The following is a 24,838-nucleotide window of genomic DNA, read 5'->3' on the forward strand; positions in this document are numbered from 1 at the left end:
AGTTGGTCCCTTTATAATATAGACCAGGAATTTAGGCCGGATTTTTTGGAAATTCCTTAGGGATAGGGAATAAAGAGGATCTACATTTTCACCGAGCGAAACCGCGATAGGAGGATCTAATATGCACGCAGCTATCCCTATTGTGCTACGTATCATTATTACGATCAATACAGATTCTCTCATTTATTTATTTTTTACATTTTATCCTATTTTTAAACAATAAAATAACAAAAACAACAGAAAAAATAACAGAAACACAGAAAGAACAAAAAATAAAATAACATCAACTTATTACGATTATTATTACGATTATTATTATGTGATATATTGGTAAGTCCTACGACAGATAAATATTTACAAGTGTTAACAACTACCTCAAGATGCTGCCTTATATCATGAGTCATAGACATCTAGACCTATATCAGATTAATTATTATTATTTATAAATAATTGGCGGGAATGGATTATAAATCACATTTAGTTATTAACTATTTAGATCAATACATATTGTGTCGTATTTTACATTTAGCTGATATAATTGTTACGTTAATTGTCTATTACATCACCTTGGTTTACCTCTGTGGTAATTTGTCAAATAGCTACCCGAAAACTAGTACCTACCTACCTTAAAAATATATCTGTCAAACGGATAGAAATAGCGAAGGAATCGAATAAAGACGGGTATTGAGAAATAATAATTGTAAGCGAAAACTATTCTCAAAAATACAGTGAAGTGAAATTGGAAAGTGTCTATTATTCAAATCTGTCCCTATACTTCTGCAACACAAGAGACTGACTGACTAGTTCTGGCATCTGGCATCTTCCAGTGCAGGTAGGAGGTAAAAAAAATTACAGAATTATTACTACAGAGTACAGCCCCTTATACCCTTTCGCGACATATATTATTATGTTAATATGGATTTACATACTGCTTATTAGATATATTACGTACAGGTATATTATTTATTTTATATTTATGTTATTATATTGTTCAATAGGTACTTTATTTAATATTGTAAATGACTACGAATGATTACCTAAGTTGCCTTGCGCATTAAATGAGCCACTTAATACCATAATGTAGATAAATAATAGTGGTATTTGAGGGCATAAAAATATACTTTCGTCGTGGAAGATTGACCTACTTAGATTCAACTCAATATTGTTGTTAAACGGGTTGAGTTGAGAGATGGTTGAGTTGAGGGTTGAGACCACTTGAGGCGAGCTAGTCTAGTTAGTAGTGTTACGAACAGACTTCACCTCTTATGTTTCTACCTACGAGTAAATACATTTTTGTTACAACTTCACTGAATTTTAGTTGCCGAGTGAAATATAGTTTTCCAAATATATTGTAATCTTGAGATATGAATCTTGGAGGACCTATCAAAAACACATAAAAGTATGCATACTAATATTATAAAAGCAACTCTTGTGTGTTACGTTTTCACGGCTCACCCGCTAGCCTATCTAGACGAAACACAAGGCAAGAAGCCCAATATTTTTTGCTTATTTTTTCAGATATTTGTGGACTAATTTGCGTAATTTATTTTCTACTTTAATACATTTTAAAGGACTGCATTTAGCCCCTTATCAAAAGAACAGTGTTACTTACGGCAAAAAGGCCCCTTTTAGTCTTTTCGACGAGGGAACCTCGTCTTCCCGTAGGCTCGTCAGAGCTGGCCTTAAGCACGAAGCCGCCTCTGGCTTCGTCCATCCGAGTGGTTCTCCGGTCGGAGGGGTCGGGCGTGCCCGTCGCCTCCGCCAGCGACGACAGCGAGCCGCGGTGGTCGCGGGAACTCCCGCGGTAGTGCGACGCCAGGCCGAAGGGCGCTGAGGTTCGCACTCCGTAGCCATGCCTGAAACCTCGCATCCATTGTCCTTGATACGTGCCTGAAACAATTTAGAAATTCAAAAAATATCTTCAAAAAAACATACAAAGAACTTAAAAATCGGTCAAGTGCGAGTCGGACTTGTACACTCGCTCTCGTACCATCGATCGTACAAGAAATAACACTTTTTTTAAATTTTAATTTTCATGGCGAATATTTTGAAATTTTTGTTATTTTTTGTTATTGCGGCGCTGACAAACAAACGGACGGACGGAAAGCGGAGGCTTCGTAATACGTAGGTACCTTCGGGTACGGGACCCTAAAAATAAGGAGTTTCAGACATTTTCCTATTTTCTATACTATCCTAAAAAATTACTGGGCGGATTTTGTGCGGTTTTTCACGTCTGGAGTGGACACAAAGAGGCACTGCAATCGAATTTTTATTTTTTTTATGTCGTCACTGGTAAGCCTACTTTGATGCGTGTTCTTTTATTACATGGGTATCAGCTCAAAGCAGGGTCATAGATACGTATAGGTTATATAGCCTATCTAACTACTTTTTCAAATACTTCGTTCCATACTTCACTGTATACTTTCGTTACCATAGAAATATAATAACACGTGAACTTTGGTTTTCAATTCGTAAAGTAATTGTAAAGTAATATCTATGCCTGTGGTTTGCAAGATTTTCGTAATTTTTTTTTAAAGTTACACGGATTTAAAAACTTGTTGTATTCTTGAGACCGTGTAACTTTGAAACTGGATATTTTAACGGAAATCTGGAAATTACAGACATAAGTAGTATACGGTCTATATTCGTTCATAGAAGTCTTCATTGAATTTGAATAGTCGGTATTCAAATGAGAGCCAAACTAGGTACGTTTGTGTTAAGAGTTCTACGAGTAAACCCCTCTTAAGAATTTCAAGTTCATTTGTAGATATTTAGTAGTAAATTAAGATATCGGTTTTTGGTTTAGAAGACAAACACTAATGACTTTAAAGACATTTGTTTTTTTGTTACAAAGCATGAAAAGGCGTCACGACGGCATGATTGTGTTTTGGGGCGTTCGCACGGCAGGCGTGCTACGCTATATTTAACCGGCGAGGGCCGCTAACGCAGAGAGTGCTGCAGGGCCGCCTCACTCATAAGGCATTCACGAACTAATCTCATCTCAAACTCAAACTCAAAATCATATATTCAAAGTAGATAGGTACTATTGTGCCGTACATAGGTACGTTTTGATGGTCAGAATTGTTAAAGTAAGATGATATAGTGGGAATAATTAATTACGTAAATTACTTAAAACTAAACTTACGAGGGTTCCGAACCCGCCCGTATCTGAGAAGAGCCCACAACAAACTCAACCAGGTATTCTTTTTATTATTACCGCTTTACAAAACCACTTAACTTATTAGAACTATCAAAGCTGTTAAGCAACTCATTCCCAAGCTTTCTTATCATTTTTAAATACCTGATCCTTTACATAGTAGGATTTTTCAATATATAATAGGATTCAATAAGTTTACGTTTAATAATATAACTTTGAACAATCCAATCAAACAATTAAATCTCTTATCCATACTTTCATACTTAATATTATAAATGCGAAAGTGTGTCTGTCTGTCTGTATGTCTGTCTGTCTGTCTGCCTGTCTGCCACCTTTTCACGGCTCAACAGTTTAACCGATTCTGACGAAATTTGGTACAGGGGTAGCTTATATCCCGGGGACGGACATAGGCTACTTTTTATCCCGGAAAATCAAAGAGTTCCCACGGGACTCCTTAAAACCCATCCGCTTAACCGATTTGTATGAAAGGTACCGAGGTAGCTTGCGTCCCTGTAATTGACATAGGCATTTTATCCCGGAAAATCAAACAGTTCCCATGGGATCTTTAAAAACCTAAATCCACGCGGACGAAGTCGCGGGCATCCTCTAGTTCTTAATATTTTTCTCCAGTATACAGTTCCGGCTTTGCTTGCATGAATAGTTAAATCAATACCTACTTAATACATAATACAAATGCGAAAGGGTCTCTGTCTGTTAGATTTTCACGGGACGTTTTGAACAGAGATAGCTTGCATCCCATGGTCGGGCATAGGCTACTTTTTAGCTCGGAAAACTAAAGAGTATCCTCGATAATTTTAAAAGCCTTATATCAACTAGGATGAAGTCATTGGGCTTCAGCTGGTTAGTAATAATATCACAAAGCAATAAAGCCGCTTTATTTCTATAATAATAACTGGAAAAGCCACCATGATTGATTTTTTTATTATTCGTAATAAGAAAAGTAATTATTATTAAAGCCTCCTCTTTACTCGCGTGGTGCGCAAAAAAACTTTCGCGCTATTCAAGGAACCAAAAGCTTAATTTGCTATAATCCGCCAAACCAATGAAATTTGTATGGTACGCAGCACCACACAAATTCCAACACCACTCGACGCGCGTTTCGCCCCGACGCCGGAGCATCCTCAGGAGATGTAGACCTCACAATGTCTAATTGCAAGGACATTGTGAGGTCTTCATCTCCTGAGGATGCGTACCATACAGATTTTATTGGTTTGGCGGATTATAGCAAATTTATGGTTCCTTGTATATCATGGACTTCCGCAAAATAACGCCTGCTTCTATAATACATTTAAACTTTCGCGCTGTTGTTTAGTGTCGTTCTGAATGAGCTTTCCCTCCGCAATTTGCACGCGAGTGAAGCGCGAGCATAAGTTCCAAAAAATACTTAGTGAGGCAAGTACCATTTTTGAAATTGCCTAAAATCGTTCCCTTCACACATTTTAACCGGATGACGGATGTGACTAATATAAATTATAATAATGTTTTCAGGAAAACGATTCACTGCTACATATTTGCGATTTTATGAATGACAAATCTTAATGCGGTGGTGAGTCAACGTACAGGCGAGGCGTCGAGAATTGTGTGACGTTGTTTCATGGTAATGCACGGACGCGGCACGGGTTGTATTACGTAGGTAGGTACAACCGATTTTTGGTGTTTCAAGGTTGCATTAATATAACATAGAGATCGTTACGTCTAACGTAGGTACCTTCATAAGCGTTGAAAAACTTAGTGATTTCGATATTACTCGTACGTATAGAGTTACGGTATCTACATTTATGTTATATAGTAACCAAGGCCATAGCTAGTCAGGAATTGATTTCGTGGGAAAGGCCAATTTTTTTCATCGAATCCATTTAAGAGAAAAAATATTTTTTTGCCCACTTAATGTGGTGCCTTTTCGGCAAAATTATGCCTTTTAAATTAGACAGTAAGAATTTTTTTAGTGACAAATAGGATTAGCACCAAATAGAAACCAATTGGAAAATGTAAGAGCGACCGAGTGTAATATACATTTTATTACCTATAGTCGTAGCGCGCTTCAAACATAATTGTAGTTTGGTTCCAATTGAACACTTACCAATCAAACTCAATGGGGTTTTGTAGATATGTTCTAGAAACAAGCAATATTGACTGCGATTTGCCAGATTTCCTTTAAAATATTTAGTTTCAAAGTTATATGGGATCTTAAGGTTTATAGTACAAATCTTTAAAAGTGTAAGCGTTTAAAACTAGATATTTTTACGGATATCTGGTAAACCAACAGCATTATTTTACGAGACATTTCACCGCGTTTAATAGCCTCATCGGGTGACAGAAGGGCTGGCTCATTTTTTGCGCAACGGATCAGCCTGGCTGTCCAACGCGGACATGCAGCCAGTATTCTTGGCACCATTCCACGCGGGCATGATTTGTATAGTAATTAGATAAGGCTAGCTTTAAGTTTTATTGTAATATTTTCATTAAAAAAGAGCACTTGTAAAAGTATATTGGAATAAAAATAAAAATAAACCGTTAATTAATTAACGTTACTTCGTGATGACCACGACCGTTCTGTCAAGAGTGTTACAACGAAGAAGAAGAAGAAGGTAAACCACGGACATTAGCTTCTAATATAGTCTCCAAAATTTCACTGAGATTGATTAGTTAATATTCAAATGAAAACCAAACTACGTTTGTATAAAGAACGCTGGAGAGTGCGCTAGGGAAACTCCTCTTTAATGGATTTCGTGTATTTCTGAGCTTATCCTCTTATTAAGAACCAACATAATATACCTACATACTAACGAATTAATGTGATGACTTATAACAGGTTTAGATGAATCATATAGGGCTTAAATTAATATGGGGTTAGCCAAGGCGCAACACGTGGACAAGCTTTCATCGCTCATACATTGTAAGATTTTGTAGTAGACTACCCACTTCTATCCAAGCTACTTACTGATTTAACATACGGCCCTGTATTTTGCTTCAAAAATACGTGAAATTTATAATTTTGAAATTTGTCACAAAAATTTGCTTTAGAATATCAGCTCGTAGACTTTTCGTAGATGCCTCTACGATGTTGTATTTAACAATTACTTATTATCATAGAAGTTGTTTTGAAAGCCACACATTAATCTGTGAGTATATTGGTCGGTAAAAAGGTATGGCTTCTGAAGATTAGATCGTAGAGCGATCTACGAACACGAGAACAAGTAGTTCATTCCTTTTTGAATTCCAAAAAGCCGACCAAAAGAGATTTAGATCCAGTGTCGACAGCATGAAACGAAAGTTAACTACAATCTATCTGTAATCTAAATACATATAGGAAAAAACTGACTGACTACTCTATCAACGCAGAGCTTAAACTACTTACTAGACGTGGACGGATCGGGCTGCTGATTACTATCAGCACCGATATACTCGTACGTTCTATAACGTAGACATCCGCTAAAAACATTGAAATTTGTGTAATCCACGCGGACGAAATGGCGGGCATAAGCTAGAATGTTATTATTTGTTATTTGTTAAAGATACCATACAATTTTTAACAAACAGTAATAAAGCTAAAAACCATCTAAGGAATTATTAGCAGATTACAGTTATCAGATAATTAAGTTGAACATAGAAATCAGACGTCAATTATTGTATACCTACTTTAATTTACCACGATATATTTTATTGTTTCATTTAAAAATACGGATCAAGAAAAAGTGTTAATGGTTCAACCCAGCGCTGCACAATCCAGCTTCAGTTAACGCTAGACACCTCCAGCATCTGTGAGAACTGTCTAACAGTGCAGGTTCATGCAGTACGGCGGTTAAAATTATGCAGTTTATCAGTTTTAAAACCATAACCACAAAAAAATTGTGTGTCATGCTACTTTCCTAATACGGTATGAGAGTCACAGTATAATATTTTCATAGATTCAACAAAATAATATTTGTTTTAAAAAATTTTGAAACATCGCTAGAAGCGTGATGTGAATATGCACAATAATGTTTATATTATGAGATATGGACATTTTCTACACGTTTCCCGAGCGCGTGCGTTGCGCAAAGCAGGGGAGTTTCTTTTTAGTCCACGCATTCATAATATAGGTCATTAGGTGATATTCATGTGCAAGCTATTATTAAGCCGATGCCGACGGAGGCAGCGGTGCAGACGAATTTAAAAGCTCTCTTTATGAAACATTTATACTTCCAAAGAATAACAATCTTCAGTGCTTGTTTTGTTATGGTTGTGGCCTGTTAAAGATTTTAAAACTGTTTCTTTTATCATTATCATCAACCCATCGTTGGCCCACTACTGAGAACGGGTCTCCTCTCCGAATGAAAACGGTTTTGGCCGTAGTCTAGCGCGCTGGCCATGTACGGATTGATAGACTTTAGACACCTTTAAGCAAATCATGGAAAACTCTCAGGCTGGGGCATCCAGGTTTCCTCACGATGTTTTCCTTCACTGTTAAAATAAGTTATATTCAATTTCCTAAAACGCGCTTTCCGAAAAGTTAGTGGTGGAATCGAACCCCGACGTCTAACTACTAAGCTACCACCGCTTTTTATGTGTGACTTTAAGAAACTTTTACTTTTAATGTATAGTTACCTACCTACCTAATATACCTACGTATACAAGAAGTCATACTAGGGTCCAGGAACCACACGGCAGGAGGTGCGATTTTGCGCTCACTTTACGAAGGAGAGTTTACAATGACCGAAGCTTCCAAATAAATAACCAGAAATTGAGACACTATAACATGTTCAAGTTCTTCTGCCGGGCGATTCAAAACACTCAATTCGGTAAGTTGTCGTTCGATAAGATGTATTTTTCAAAAAGATATGAGTCATACGGATAACGGACCAGCCGGGCGATTCACTCGATTGGGTAAGTTATCGTTCGATAAGATGTATTTTTCATTGAAAAATGCATCAATCTGGAAAAATCCGTAGGCGTTGCACATCGTGAGAAATAAATAAATAGCAAAAAGTGAAACGAACAAACAACAATAATTGCTAGGCAGCTCGTTGGCCGTATAAGTGAGCGAGATAGAGCGCAACTTCATTCCTTTCATCAGCCTTAGCTCAAGGGCAAACTATAATTTCCCGCCCTGCGGGAATACCAATTCCCACTCGCGGTTGATATTGCCGCCCTATGATAGCGCGCGGGAATTGATATTTTCGCAGGGCAGAAAATTATTTTATTTTTATTTTTATTATTTTTATTATTCAATTGTAATCAACAGCGTTATACAACATAATTATTATAATAAATCTAAGTTAAACTTAAGGCCACATGAGATTACCTTCTTAAAATTAATTGACAAGTATTTTAACAGAGTATACAATAATATAAAGAAAAACAATAAAAACAAAGAGATGTACAAAAATTAAAACTGTGTGTGTGTGTGTGTGTCTGTGTGTGTGTGTGTGTGTGTGTGTGTGTGTGTGTGTGTGTGTGTGTGTGTATGTGTGTGTGCGTGCGTGCGTTATTCATACTAAACTTCCCGTAAGTCTTTACGCTTTATATCTATCTACGTTTTAAAAGTGTGAGATTTTGCTGCTGGAAGTTTATTATACCTAGTATTAAAAATAAGAAGTGTGCAATAATTAAAAAAAAAAAAATTTAAAGCATAAAATTAGGTGTACGAGATGGCGATCGAGGCATGAGGTGGGGGGACGCCCCGCACACCTGAACGTCACCCAAACTATCCAGCACCGGTTAGCACGGGGGCTGTGCGGGTGTGCGAGGCGTCCCCACGCCGATTGCGTACTATAGATAGTAGATAGTCAACTATTATCAAACAAGCAACTGGTTGACAGTTTCGCGTAATTCAGTATAACCGCATAGGTGCTCTATAAATAGCGTATCTACCCGAAAGCCGTGCCAATAATTTTTATGAAAGCTTTGGAGTTAATTGCTCTGATTGAAACAATCTAATATGTTCAGACTACTAAATACAAGATGAGAGCGTCATGGTCATGTAAACTGAAGTATTTTTGTCGGTATTTAAAAAATTTGGCAATGAAATTAGTATAGGGCTGCCATTTGTACACGATAGAGTTCAAAACGAAAACCCCAGTACGTATCTCATAAACGCTAAAATATTATAGTAAAATTGTTTTTCTGTCGCATGGTGGTATATCAAAATGGGAATAGTCAAGTTGCTTCAAAAACACATTGTCAATCGTATCGTATCTAGTGTACGTAAATAGTATTATTATATACCTATTGCACTGAGAGCCGGCGAGGGCCATACCTTCGTTATTTTATAAAAGCTAGAAGTTTCTCTGCGTATTGTTCCCAACACAGGGAAGACTGATCAGCGACTATTAAGATTGGATCATGGTGGCTTTGGGATATAACAGGTAATAAGGTGTAAAAAAATCTTATATCAAAGTATCTACACATAAAGTAAGTATAAGTAATTTTTTTTTTATTTTTTCTTCGGAGTAGTATTAGAAATCACGTCATGCATTGCCAGACACTTAGTATCGTGGCAACCCCCTGCCAGACGCCCTTAAACGTTATACAAAGACGTGCATATAGTGATAGGCTCATAGACTAAGCTCGCTAATGTTTGCGTTTGAGGCACGCTCTGACTGAACAATCTTTGCGCCAGATTGCGATGCAACCGTTGATGTCGGAGAAATCTAGTGGTTGCAACATACCATAACACATGTTATATATGTACATTCTTGGAAGAACTAGGTAGTACATTCTATATCGACGGTTGGTACTTGGTAATGAATGCTTACCGCCATCCGCGTATGTCTCCGAGCCGTATCCGTCTTGAAGCCCGTTCGCCCATGTGCCCTCGTATTTGGCATTGCTCGTGCTGCTCTGCCGGACGCCGTAGCGGCCCTTGTAGCCCTGCGTCCACTCCCCGCGGTACAACCAGCGGTCGCGCGACTCGACGCCGAGACCATGCCGTTTGCCGTTCTGCCATTGTCCCTCGTACGAACTGCCACTGTAAAAACACAATTCCATCATTACTTTCTTATTTTAGTAGAAACTATAGGGGCAACAGTTTTCCTTTTTGTATCTAATAATTATTACCAATGCTATAGGTAAAATGGTGTCCACTTTAAAAAAAATTAACTCTCGGTTTTTTATTTTAATCCCAAGGAACTCTAGATGTTTCAAAAGAACAATTTTTTATCATAAGGAACTCCAGAATATATCGATTATGGAACAATTCGATCCAATCAATCGCAAAGAATTTCAAAATGGCGATAAATGATAAATTGCGTCGGCGACGAGAACGGATTTGCGTCACCCCGTGTGAGAATGGGCCTACATGTCGTCATATCCGTCACCGAATTTTCATAAAATCACCTTCTTGCGGTATGCTATTTCTTACGCGGATAAATAATTTACACTTTTAAGCTCTAAAACATTAACTACTTCTTTGCATTTAAATATAAGTACCTACCTAATTTACAGCCTCACCTAAACAGCTTAGATGTACCTAGGTACTTTCCTACTTATAATAAAACTGTAGATAACTGGACTATTTCAGTGCCTACAACTAAACAAGTACCTATATTTTGGCATTTTTAATCGGAGGAAGCATTATTATAGTTAGATCTATAAATTGTTATCTATCTATCTATTTATCTGCCTATGCACACTTCACCAGTGATACTGCTGAGCAGAGATGTGAACGCACTTGGAATACCTAAGGAGCTGATATAGCTAATTCCTCCGGGTCATTATATAGGACAGTCCCAAAAGGAGGGGTGTTATAAGTGGCATCGTAGTTTCTTAGAAACTTATGAACCGATTTTAATTTAGTTTTTTTTTGTTTGAAAGGTGGCTTGATCGATCTAGTGTTCTTAGCTATACCTAATCCAAGAAAATCGGTTCAGCCGTTGGAAAGTTATCAGCTCTTTTCTAATTACTGTAACCTTCACTTGTCGGGGTGTTATAAATTTTTAATTTACACTTGTTATCCCGAAAAATAATAAATCGTTCTCGAGGAAGGTTTAATGTATTGCAATATTGTTTAGTGATATATCACATTTACATAAGTATATACCTACATGGAATAGACCTAAAAGCCCACCCAGACGAAGCAGGGGAGGGTCGACTTGTAATCAAATGCGACCGGAGTGTTCCGCCGAACTTACTATCGCGTACTATGTCCACTATTGACAATTCACAATTCTAACGTTTAGTTGTACCAGAGTTTACTCTCGTATACTATGTTTACATTATACTCGTATAATGAAGGCTAATAGATACCAATAAAAAGCTGTACTTAGTATAATAGCCGCGTGTGGTGGCGAAGCTCTCCAGAAGGCGGTGGACGCAAACAGGCTGATGGAAATTTTATTAAATTACATACTTTATTACGTAACTAAATGTATAACGATAAATTGTTTTTTTGACTAGTTACATAGTTACATAGTTTTCTATACCTAATTTTCATATGTATTATAGTTATAGCAAAAGAAGCATGATTTATAGATTGTTGAGTTTTTCTTTCAGCAATACTGAATATATTGTAATCGGTTTTTCGCGGTACAATCGATGGCTGTAACAAAACAGGGTTAAGTTTAAGTTTGATTTGTTATGAGTTGTGCTGTAGAATGTCTGCGCCGCGCTTCGTACTAATAATTATTATTATTTACCTACGCTGATAAGATTATTCCAACTAATATAAATATTTCTAAATACTTATTGTATATTTTATTATTTTCTAGTTCTAAAACTAAACCAGATATCGATTTATCTCTTCATTATCTTTGCCCGACAACATCGTTTGTTGTCCGGTAGAAGATTCTCAACTATAAGGTACTAATAAATAATAGTAAAATTTTATTTTAGTTTTAAGTACTTTGATTCTGTTTGAAAACCATTCACATAATATACAAAACTTAATACTGATTGTATAAACAGGCTAAATATAGCCTAAACAATAATAAGGTTAATGTGGGAATGTGTGTCGAAAGAAGTATAATATTTCTTGTTATGTTTTTCCTTATTTTCTGCTCGTTAAACTGCCAATACGCATTAAACGTTTAATGGTAACGTAGTATTGTGATGGAGGCCACAGCCTTCATCTGAAATGCTATTTAAAATAATTCTTCCCATAATACTGTTATTTGAACTGGGAAGTACGGGAGAGTTGGCAGGATAGCGTTTGACCGCTCAATACCTATCTACTAACCGATCAATTCCTTAACAATGCCTAAAGAGTTGCTAGGAACTCTTTTGCCAATAATTTTTTCTCGCATTGTGATGGCTCAATACTAATAACATAATAGTCACAGTGCCTCTTACATTGAATGACAACTTTCTTACCAATTATTATAAATCATGGAATTTAGAATAGATAAGTATTTAGAATTCTGTGATTAAAACGGATCCATCTCGTAAACTGCATCTACTACTGATCATCAGATATGGGATATTATTCATTGCGTCAGCTGCGTTTACTTTTACATTAATGCAATTGAATAAGAAGAAAAAATCGAAATAGGTAATTTTAGGTAGGTAATCTAAATCAATGAGTTATTAACCTAACCTAATTTTATCGTCCGCCAGCCAAGTTACTTTGTTTTAGGACGCATACAGTTTTTTTTTAACTTATCTGTTACTTAGATAAGCACCGACATTTACCTATGTCGTTACTAGCTAATGCCCGTGATTTCATTCGTGTGGATTTACTAAATTTTTAAAAATCCTATGGGTACTCTTTGATTAGTAGGTATGTATTTATTTATTTCTGTTTTATTTTGGAGACACACAGTATTATAAAGTAAAATAACAGGTAACACACACATAAAACATACAAACCACATACTGTCTCCAAAGAAACATTCACACCCATTAAACAATTCATATACAGAAACCAAATATATAAGTTTATTTGTCTATAAAAAGTATCTTAAGGCACTCTCCAAGTCTTTAACTATATCCATGCATTAAAATCACGTCGAACCTTTGCTCTGTTGCATCATGATTGAAGGACCAACCAACATAGAAACACACTTTAGCATTTACAATATGGCTAGTGATTAAAACGTATACCTATATAAAATTTACAATATATAATATACATAATAAATAACACAAGTGTGAGTCTGTATAAAACAAATATAACAAGTGTAAATTAAAAAAATTTAACACCCCAGACAAGTGAAGGTTACAGTAACTAGAAAAGAGCTGATAAGTTTCAAACGGCTGAACCGATTTTCTTGGATTATAGCTTTATGAACACTCTCGATCAAGCCACATTTCAAACAAAAAAACTAAATTAAGATCGGACTCGGTTCATTAGTTTAAGACAGATACACGGATACACACATCAAACTTATAACACCCCTCTTTTTGGGTCGGAGTTTATTAACATGTAATAGAGCTAACTAATCAGTTTGAATCCATAGCTGAACATGTCGGTATATACAACTCTAGATATACCTAAGTAATAGGTACCTGCATCCCGTATCCGTTAACATCAACAGATGTACGGGCCGTGAGTAACACTGAAATTCCTTTCAGTTTTTATTAGTTGCGGTAAGATAATGGATCGGTCTGTTCTACGGGCGGATCCAATCGAGTCTAAACGCTATTTATAACGCACCGCAGTTACATATTCTGCGGTATCGTATTTGTAACTGAATATTGCAAGTTAAACCCGTGCTCGTAAGCTCCACAGCTCTACCTACCGTGCATACTTAGGTATGATGAAGTCCTTGAGCGGGAAATGTATGCTACGTTGTTACAAACCATCCGTTTAACCGATTTTGACGAGGTGCTGAGTTATCTTACAGTCCAAGGATGGACTAGGCTACGTTTTGTCGGAATATCAAAGAGTTTCCACGGAATAAAAAATTAAATTCTCGTGGATAAATTTGCGGACATCAATTAGGTATTTGGGCACAGAGATAGTTTGCATCCTGCAGTTTGTATGTGCAGATGCAAAAAAGCTACTTTTATCTCGGAAAATCGAGATCGAATGTTATTTTTGAAAACCTAGGTAAGTAGGATTTGCTTTGCTTTGTACGTGTTTTTTCTGTATTAATTTTGAGTAGTAAGAGTATTATATTCATTCGTTCATTCATAACGTATAACTACGGGGACGAAGATGCGAGCATCCTCTGTACCTACTTCATAAATTCAAACTTAATAATAGGTAGGTACCTGTTCCATACCATGTATTTACAATGGCACGAAATCCCAAAATTGTGAACGCAGCACCTAGCACCTAAGTAGTACTAGCCTAGTAGTTTCAAGTTGTCATAATCACACAACGCAGAAGTACTTACTTACCACGAATCACCATACTAACTCTCAAATTTTTAACCCCCGACCCAGAAAGAGGGGTGTTATAAGTTTGACGTGTGTATCTGTGTATCTGTCTGTGGCATCGTAGCTCCTAAACTAATGAACCAATTTTAATTTAGTTTTTTTTTTTTGTTTGAAAGGTGGCTTAATCGAGAGTGTTCTTAGCTATAATCCAAGAAAATCGGTTCAGCCGTTTGAAAGTTATCAGCTTTTTTCTAATTACTGTAACCTTCATTTGTCGGAGGTGTTATAAATTTTTAATTTACACTTGTATCAAATACCTCTAAATTTCCTACTTCAGTCTCTGGCCGTCGAAACAAAGTCGCAAACACGATCACTAAACAACATTACATGACCTACAAGTTGGCTGTTGGCCGCGGCAACCACCCACACGCCTGACGCACCTTGCTTGTCACGCGAATGACAATGGTTTAGGCCCGAGGACGTCGTTTACTACTCGGAATTAAAACATCTTTTTTTTGCTACAAATTTTTATAATGTTGCGGTAATTTGTAGTACCTACTGCCGCTGATACTCAAATAAATAATTTCTCTATCGTTTACTCTTTCTCATCTCTATGAGTATAATTTCACAAGTGTAAATTAAAAATTTATAACACGCCCGACAAGTGAAGGTTACAGTAACTAAAAAAGAGCTGATAACTTTCAAACGGCTGAACCGATTTTCGTGGATTATAGCTAAGAACACTCTTGATCAAGTCACCTTTCAAACAAAAAAAACTAAATTAAAATCGGTTCATTAGTTTTGGAGCTACGATGCCACAGACAGATACACAGATACACACGTCAAACTTATAACACCCTCTTTTTGGGTCGGGGGTTAAAAACAAAAAGAATACTTTAGTCAATAACATACCTATGTAAATGATTCATAGCCTAACACGTGTTTAGAACTTCGTCATCGGCGTACAAGGAGAGGCACGCAGCTATGATTTTATTGACAACAACATTTTACTCAGTTAGGTCCTCTTACTTTTTGCTTCTACCTGCATTACCTACCTATATCAGTAATTATGATACTTGCCTACTTGCTCTTTAGAAATCTGTTCTTGTATGAAGTTATGTCAATCACCTCATTATTTTTAATCCTCGCATACTGTAGTAAGAGGCCAAGTCCTCGAGGTCAATCAGAGGCGGCGTACGATGCGATACCACTAGGTACATAGGTACATAAACGAATAAGTGTTCCGCGAGCTTTAGCAGAAACAACATTTGAAATGCCTCTAGTCTGGATTTGCGTTAATTAACATTTTTATATTCCAGTAATGTATTTTAATGAAGTAAGAGTGCGCCAAGAGAAAATAACCATACCTATTACATACATTGCATACATCCATACTTCCATACTAATATTATAAATTCGAAAGTGTGTCTGTCTGTCTGTTTGTCTGTTACCTTTTCACAGCCTAACAATTTAACCGATTCTGACGAAATTTGGTACTATATCCCGGGGACGGACATAGGCTACTTTTTATCCCGGAAAATCCGCCCATCCGCTCAACCGATGTGTATGAAATTTGGTACCGAGGTAGTTTGCGTCCATGTTATTGACATAGACAACTTTTTATCCCGGAAAACCAAACAGTTCCCACGGGATCTTCAAAAACCTACATCCACTAGTGCTATAATAAAAATTAGAATGCTATAACGGTGAATCGATCTCGGGCACGCACCTCTAACTTTTTGGACCTATGTGTGTTTTAAGTACTTAATTAAATATCACTTTTATTAGCGGTGAAAGATAACAAGGACACCGGCATCCCTGAGAGTTCTCCATAATGTTCTCAAAGATACGTGAAGTCGGCAAATCCGTATTTAGCCAGCGTGGTAGACTATGGCTAGGCCCCTTCACACTCTGAGAGGGGACCCGTGCTCTGTAGTGAGCCGGCGATGGGTTCATCATGATTATACATACCTATGGTTAGCAGTTTCTGAAAATTTATTATTTTGTACTAAAACGGAAACATTTGTTTGTTTGTAACCGTAAACTTAACCGAAAATACTGAACCGATTTGAATAATTCTTTCACCGTTAGAAAGCTAAGTGCTTACTTTGTTGATTAGTGATAAGATCGATTTCGGTAAAAAAAAATGTTGGTAAGTACCTACCTAACAAAACCTAGTAGAAAATCTTATCGCTGTTTTCAAATTTCTACTTCTCAGTTCTCGAAATGTCTAGTAGATCAAATTCGGATGTCGATTTTACACTGCGTCTGCGTCCGTTTCGACGTATGTTGTTTGCGTACATTCTTTGACCCGCAACGGCTCGAGATTGTACCGCGTAGGTACGCATTGCGTAAGTGTTCATACTGTAAGTGATTCAGATATTCTCGGCTTCGGAAAACGAATTTTTGGTCTAGTGCGCAATCCCTTATACAAAAAGTACTACGGCTACTTTCGAATCTAATGCAAAGGGAAAAAAGCCTAACATTCAGCACGTAGTTACAGCTGGAACATATACTTAATAATTACTCTTCTAAGTCCTAACTATATAGGTACTACCAGTCATGGTTACCTTCATTTCCCCGATTCACCTACGTGAAACTGGTGATTTGCCGTTTCAAAACTCAGAAAATTTCTTAGAAGACTTAATAATTTTCTTTACAAAATAAAGTAATTACAAAGTAAGGTATGTAGCAACCTTACAAACCGAAAAGTTTTGACTAAAGAAAACGTGGTTTTCGTAAAATATATAAAGTTTGCTTTTTTATTACTTCTCTTTGAAGAGCCACAATGAAGGAACTTAGGTTTATGTACCTAACTGCCTACCTTTTTTCTTGGGGATATCCTCATGGATATAACCGCACCCGGGGAGGCACGGAGGTTATGTCAGACTCTCACCGACTAAAACCTTAAGCGCATCGCATGCCAGCGTCCTCAGAAATTCAGTTTAGAGTCTGAGGAGCGGACTGAATTCTGAAAAGTCGGCGGTTCAAATCCCACCCGATGCACTATTGTCGTACCTACTACTAGTACAAGCTTTACGCTTAGTCGGAGCGGAAAGGGGAATATTAGTCATGATTAGCATGGCTAATATTCTTTTCAAAAAACCTTCACATTTAACTCCCTTGGAGGTACAAATTCTGAGAAGTCCGAAATACATATTTTTTCATTTTAGGGTTCCGTACCTCAAAAGGAAAAAGGAACACTTTCATACAAGGAACCAAAAGCTTAACTTGCTATAATCCGCTTAACCAGACAAACCACTCGACGTACGTTTCGCCCCGACGCGACACCACCGGAGCATTCGCAGGAGATGTAGACCTAATTGCATTTCCTTGTATATCATGGACTTCCGCAAATTAACGCCTGGTTCTATACAACAAGGAACACTTTGTTATCGCTCTGTCTGTCGGTCTGTTGTGTCTGTCAAGAAACCCTATAAGGTACTTCCCGTTGACCTAGAATCACGAAATTTGGCACGTAGGTTTTATAGCACAGCTAGGAAAAAATCCAAAAACTGTGAATTTGCGGGGAAAAAATTAAAAAGTGTTCACGAAAAAAATAATTTGCTTGCAGATTTCTACATAAAAGTGTTACTTAGGTACGTATATCTTGTACGATGGTACGAAACCCTTCGTGTGCGAGTCCGACTCGCACTTGACCTGCTTGAAACCAAAAGCTCAAATACCAATTTTCATGGATTTAACATGAAAAATACTTTTATACAAACTTTTATGCCCTTTTTAAGCCTCTTAGAAATGGATTCCCAGAAATCCTTTCTTGTACCTAAGTGGACACTGAACCTAAGTATTGTCAATATTTCAAGTTTCCATCCCGTCGCTCTGCCACAGTTCACGACAGTTAGAAGTCAGTTTTTTTAATAATTTTTTTGGAGTAAGATCTACGCGAAGTAGGTACCTGTTTTAGGGTACTTAAGAAAAACGACATATCTATGAAATTCAACCACTCTTTTTGAGTTTTCGTAAGTGATCCTACATAGTTTCCTTTTTTCCTTTTCTGGTACGGAACTCTAAAAATTATAAAAGTAAAGTTAAATGAATTGTATTAGTTAATTAAATATATTTAAGTAAGGGTAGGTATATTTGTTTCCGATTTGTGCTGAGAGCACATCAAGTAGACTTGCTGTTAATAGAGCAATTAAGTATCTACTGCTTTATTATGCAAATATATCTCTTTCAATTAATTCAAAAATTGAAAGAGATATATTTGTCGGACTGCACTTTCGAAGAAAAGATTAAAGCATTTATTGGTTTTATTATTGAGGAGATTATGAAGTATATTTCGGTTTGGTTTGGGGATAATGACATCTGCACATGGCTGCTTTCTAAATCAAATTATGGGTAGTGAGAAAGACTTATTTTGTTAGGTGAAGAATTTTGTTGTATTGTTGTATTTAATTAGATTATAATAGGGCTGACATGTACTTTTAAATGTATCAAAGCCCTTAAATAAATAAAGAAAAAAAAAAAACAAAGTATCTACTGCATCCGGAAAATAGGTGGCTACACTGATTGATTACAATTGATATTGGTATTAGCAATGACTTCTATATTATAGAAGTCATTGGGTATTAGGTACCCAGTCCATATCAATAGGTCGTCTGTTCATTGTACTTACAAACAATTCAATTCATTTATACATATTCACATACATAATATGCGCTATTCGCCATTCGTTCAGAGCATAAAAGCCTGTACGCTATTTAGATTTACTTAAAACCACAATGTCGGGAGCTCCCTATTTTGATGGAGCAACGACCCGATGAAAGTGGGTTAGATGGGAACAGGCGTTCGCCGAGATTTATAGGAAGGTCTGGCACAGTAACGCATTCTGCCAGAGCCACGTACTGCGATGTCTGTAGCTACTCGTCTCTTATGTGGATAAATATCGATAGCTATTAAAAAGATAAAAATAATTACATTTAGTCATAACGAAAGCGTGTGCTTTGTGGCCCAATAGTGATTAACTTCCAAAGATAATTCTAATCTATCTAATTGATTGAAGTTTTACTTACTGATATAAATTAAACGAATGGAATGGATCTCACTTGGTATATCGGTATAATATTATCATTCTTTCAAATAAGTGTAATAGAAAGAGGATGAAACTTTTCAATGAGGCTATTGTTTTAGGTAATATAATTTCTTGAGCATCGTAAAGTGCAGAGGAATGATTTTACTGCCATTATATTATTAAAGTTAATCTACATTATGAACTGATTCTCTATGAATTATCATACAAATCGATTTGACCAGTTAATTAATTCAAAATTCCACCAATTCACATTTTAGTTTCATTTCAAGTCACATGCCAATTCCCGTGATTGGGACATTGGACAGCTGCAAGTTACCTACTGCTCTCAATTACGATTTATGAAATTGCGTTTTGCTCTACCATTCTTTATTGAATCCTTAATGGATGTGTCTATAAAATGACAACAGGTTAATTGACATCAAGGCTTCAGCATCACGATACCTACTCTTATCACTTATCGTTATCAATGGCTACAGATCGATACGAATATTTTCTTCGCGGTTGGACCGATAGGCACTTTCACCACCGTTACACGCGTTTTCTAGCGAAACACCGAACTCAATTATTAATAGCAGACTATTTTTGGAGCGGCTTCGGACGCGGGTTTCGGGCATGTGCGAGGCCCGGGCGGAGACACTACCTCACCTGGGCCAGGTGTAGACGCCGGATACTTCGAAACCGAAGTGCCAGGAGCCGGCGTACGCCCCCTGTCCTTTCGGGCCGGTACACACTCCGTGGCCGTGGGCCTTGCCATCCTCCCAACCGCCACAATACGTCCCACCATCGTCAAAGTCGAATCGGCCACCGTTGAGGCCACTCTGCGGGGGATTTCCGCTAGCGGCGTGCGCGGTGTCGGCTAGCTCGCTCGGCTGCATCACGCGAAACCGTGGTGCCGCGGAGGGGAGGGCCTCCCGCGCGCGCCCTCCGCCGAGCTCGCGGTATAAATAAACATCAGCTGGGCATGTCGCGCCGTGGCGCGCCGCCGAGTGAACACCACTCCGGTCCTGCGCGAGGAGCACTGCCGCCAGCGCCGCGGCCGCCCGCCCCGCGCCCCGCCCGCCCTGCGCACTGCGCGCCACGCCGCGTCCACAGCGCAGCACAGCGCGACCTACATGCGAGCTAAGCTGTCTGCTATGCATCAACTACGTATCCTCCGAATACACACTCCAAAATTTGATAAATTATAAGTAGGCTCGTCGAAAACCCCAACTTTAAAAAGCTGTTCAAGTTGTACAGTTGTAATATCTACCGACAAATGGAAAGGAGTAAGAGGTTAGAGAAGGGCATCGATAGCCCACTTCGTCATTGCAGGCCATAGAAAATGAGTGTAAAAGTAGAAGGACAGAAGAGGAAGAATGCTAGAAAAAAGAAAAATTGAGAATAGCCGGCCGCCCCATCAGACCGATGAGGGCATTGTTAGGCGGCGGTGGCGCGGGTCGTTGGTCTCTTAGACCAGACCGACAAATATTATTTCCGTTATTTTCAAAAACGTATAAGTCTATTGCAATGAACATCCTGGTATCTTCATAATTTGTTGGTGGTTGGTACTGCCCTGCATCTGACTGCAGCAAAAAGATTTTACTTACGAATAGCACTTCTGGTAATACCTAGATACATACACGGCAATATCGGTCTATGAGACCGAAGCGGGTATATAATATGTAATATGTTAGGTATCTTTTGACCAAGCAGAAGCCTTCTTAGAAAAACAAGAAACCTTTAAAGATTCGTCCAGATGATATGTTTGTTTCACAGCCATATGTAAGGATTGAGTACAATCATAAATGTACTTTTCATCATCAGTGTTTGATTCATCCAAGGCCATACCTCTTCCAAATTAGCCCGATTCCATCTTAGACTGCATCATCACCACAGATATCATCATCACTTCACCTACCACCAAGTGAGATCGCTGTCAAGGGGTACCTACTACCTAACTTGTATAGATCAAAAATATTCGAGTATAGTACGCAACAGATCGAGATGGCAATCGGGGTACGAGGCGGGGAGACACCCCTTACGTCACCTACGCTATCCTGCACTGGGTTAGCGGGGCGTCCACCACGATTGCCATCTCGACCTATAGGTATATTTAAGACTATCTAAACATATTGTGTAGCTAGGTACAAACATTTAATAACTATTCAGATAAATAACTAGTGAATTTACACCAACAAGATGCGCAAACTCACTCAGTAGAACATTGGATGATAAACTTTAATGCAAACTCAATTGTAATGGTTGGCAGTGATTTATTGCAACGTGTAAAACATTTTAGACTGCGTATCTACATTCTACTCGCAAACCTAGTCTTACTTTTACGGTACTAACCATTATCAAATCAATGGTAGGTACTAGGTACTAACTGATAATACGTCTATGGTTCATGGTATCATATTATGAAAGGGCTTTACCTGTACCTACATTCTAAAACAGATTTTAATTAATTTTTTTGCATAATAGTTTTTGATTTATCGAGCAAAATGTCGGTAAAAATATCCGAGTACGGAACCCTCGGTGCGCGAGTCTGACTCACACTTGGCCGGTTTTTTATTGGTATTTACAAGTTGAACAAATTGATAAAATAATAGATCAGGTATTCAATTCACATATTTTTTTATTTCATTAAATAAATGTCAAATTGCAAAATAATATATTTTAATTTTTAATACTTACATGTACCATGAACATCTTTATAAGAACATCATTATTTTTGTTTAACTAAACTTTAATTAAGTAGGTACATTAGATTCTATCAATGATATTAAATACCATAGAATATAATATTATATATTATATTATAAAGCTACCTAGCATGTTACATGGCGTACAAAATTCGTTTTCGCTGATGAATAAGTCAAGTAACAAGATACAAAACGCACAAGAGTAGAAGAGAGACGAATGTGAAGAGGTATGTGATGGGTGTACCCGCGAAATTCAAATTTAATTCGGTTTTTCGCAATTTGTACGACAACATAGACTTATGGCATTTTAATTGCGCCAATGGCAGTATCATCTTCACAGGTTTATTAGCTCTTAGTATCGACTGTAACTCACAAATTAGTCGATACAAGTACATACACAAATCAATAAGTTCAAATTAAATTTGAATTTCGCGGGCAGACCCGTCGCATCCACCTTCTTTAGATACAAATGTAACATATTATCTACTACTTTTTTACATAATACGAGTATGTATAAGAATAAAATATTATTGGGATCTATGCAAAATATCACTCGCTTTGTCATTAAGTTTATAAAGCATTGCAGTCTCAGAGCATTTGGTCTAAGATTGTATAGGTATTTACAACTTAATTAAATATTGTAAATAATAATAATTAGACTCCAAGGTGCCACTTACACTAGAGAGTTTTAACGATTTATATGTACAGTCAAAGGCCGTAAGTCGTTTAGCATCTTAATGATCGTATTCGCGTGGTACGGTGTGTGTGGCGCGTTCATAGAAAAAGTTCATAAGTGTGACTGGTTTTTGATGCAATAGTTTTGCGGCATAGTTACTCCCGAGTTCGACCGTACTTACGTTAACTAATTTAAAGCTTGATAATGAAAAGTTAAATAGATATCTCTACTCTGTGACTTGCCATTAACAGAAATTATAATAACATGTGGATGCACTCCGTTAGTGCAATATCATGGGAAAGCATCGCTAAGCTGCTCTCTAGTGTAGATGACACCTAACAAAATAATAGTTGCTCTTTAAGTAAAAATTCTTTATAAAAACAATTATGTTTACCTTCAACCTCCACTCAATATGGTAAATAAAAATAGCTTCAAAATTGCTTGTGCTTATCTTCAAGCACCCACTCAATACCATCACCTGGTAAAGGACTAGAAATAAATGGCGAAATCCAAGTTAAATACCATCTTTGTCCAAAGACCTCTATCAAATTTAGCTGCCAGCCCTGGTTGTAAGAGATACCTATGTTGTCCAATTTTGTTTCAGGAGTTAGTCGACCTTTTAAAATATTATTAAAATGATATAGAAACAGAAAGCCAGTAAATATTCCCACAACAAAATTGATCACAACCAAAAACATATACAAGCTCTCAATACTAAATTCTATAACAAAGCTTGCAAGAGGAAATATGAACCTAATTAAAAGTAAGCCATGGTTCCAAGTAACAAACTGCGATAGAAATATTACATTGAAATAGAATGAATACATCATAGCTATGAATATATACAATGTAAAGTACATAAAATATCTGTGGTTGTAGTATCCTACACAACATGCAAAAAATGTACAATGATGGTCTCTTTTTAAAATACATATATCACAGATGGTGCAGTGCCAAGCACGGGGCGGCCTCAAACTCTCACACACAGAGCACATAGTCCAGTCCTTTTTTTGGGCTATTTCTAAAAATTTACCTTTTATAGTAGTATTAGTGAACATGCCATATATCATGTTGCCAATAATATTTAGTAGGAGGAATGAAGCACATATGTAGTGTATAATATATTGAATTGACCATATTTCAACAACTGCAGGCAGGACAATACAAAGCTCAAAGTATAGAAATGTTGGCACTAATAATAAAACTATAGTTAGATATGTAATATGACCCAAAAATCGCTTAATTTGTTTATTTTGGACTCTTTCAAGTGTTATTAACATTTTAGGTCTTCAAAGCACCAATTTCTTCCTGTGACTTGTAAAATATATATTTTTTGATGTATTCAAAATTAATTCTCATTTTTACATCTGTAAGATAAACAAGACATTATAGTAAGTAAATGATATTTTAACGACTCCAATTTTTATTAATAAATTAAGAATACATATACTACTTCAACCTACTATTAGACCTGACAGAGATAAAATAACAGTAATAAGATTAACCTTTAAATAGTATAAAAGTTTTTTTATTAAAGTATATTATACTTTGGCCTTGTGTAAAACTTACTTGCTCATAATAATTATGAAAGCTTTTTGTACATTTTGTTAATTAAGTATGTAATACTTATTAATTATTTTAAACTCCCAAAAACTAGGTACTTTTGGAATTGGATTTTTTTGGTTGGCAGCCGTTGACAGATGGCTGATGGCTGCTTTTTTTTTTTAATTTATTTTACGGCCCTGGATAACAGCCTTTTAAGGCCACACAGACCAGAAGGTGGCTAACAGCACAGACCAATAACATATCAGCACATAGGAGCAATGCTGCCAATAGTTAAATCACAGATAATATTGATATCTCATGCTCTGAAATATGTCTGAAATGTACTCTTATGAAAATGAAATCCTCGTAGACGGATAATAAAATAATTCCGAGTTGGGAATCCTATGTCCTCTAATCTGACAGTACGAGCTGTGGTAGAGTGTTACCAATTCTCTAGAACCGTT

The 24,838-nt window shown here is 37.0% G+C and overlaps 2 protein-coding genes across 3 annotated transcripts in view; both read right to left on the reverse strand.

The window, feature by feature from the left end:
• LOC123874511 (junctophilin-1) overlaps positions 1-20,493 on the reverse strand; it is a 28,147-nt gene extending 7,654 nt beyond the window's left edge. The window contains exons 1-3 of one of the 2 annotated variants that reach the window (XM_045919953.1): positions 20,115-20,493; positions 9,916-10,127; positions 1,613-1,890 (exon numbers count right to left, since the gene is read on the reverse strand). In XM_045919953.1, the coding sequence (XP_045775909.1) occupies positions 1,613-1,890; positions 9,916-10,127; positions 20,115-20,344 (720 nt within the window). In that variant the 5' untranslated portion in view covers positions 20,345-20,493. The remainder of the gene's footprint in view (positions 1-1,612; positions 1,891-9,915; positions 10,128-20,114) is intronic. The other variant, XM_045920041.1, reaches the window with a different exon arrangement.
• A 1,586-nt stretch (positions 20,494-22,079) lies between these two features.
• On the reverse strand, positions 22,080-24,530 carry LOC123868287 (probable palmitoyltransferase ZDHHC24). Its single transcript, XM_045910736.1, has 2 exons — positions 24,399-24,530; positions 22,080-24,196 (listed from the first exon to the last, which is right to left on the reverse strand). Exon 2 carries the CDS (start codon positions 24,107-24,109, stop codon positions 23,261-23,263), a length of 849 nt encoding a protein of 282 aa, XP_045766692.1. The 5' UTR covers positions 24,110-24,196; positions 24,399-24,530; the 3' UTR covers positions 22,080-23,260.
• Between the last annotated feature and the right edge of the window lie 308 nt (positions 24,531-24,838).

Source organism: Maniola jurtina, chromosome 1 (genome assembly GCF_905333055.1).
Source record: "Maniola jurtina chromosome 1, ilManJurt1.1, whole genome shotgun sequence".
Classification (NCBI taxonomy): Eukaryota; Metazoa; Arthropoda; class Insecta; order Lepidoptera; family Nymphalidae; genus Maniola; species Maniola jurtina.

Excerpts from the sequence above, each read along its gene's own strand:
- LOC123868287 (XM_045910736.1), bottom strand. The coding sequence starts at position 24,109 with ATGTTAATAACACTTGAAAGAGTCCAAAATAAACAAATTAAGCGATTT.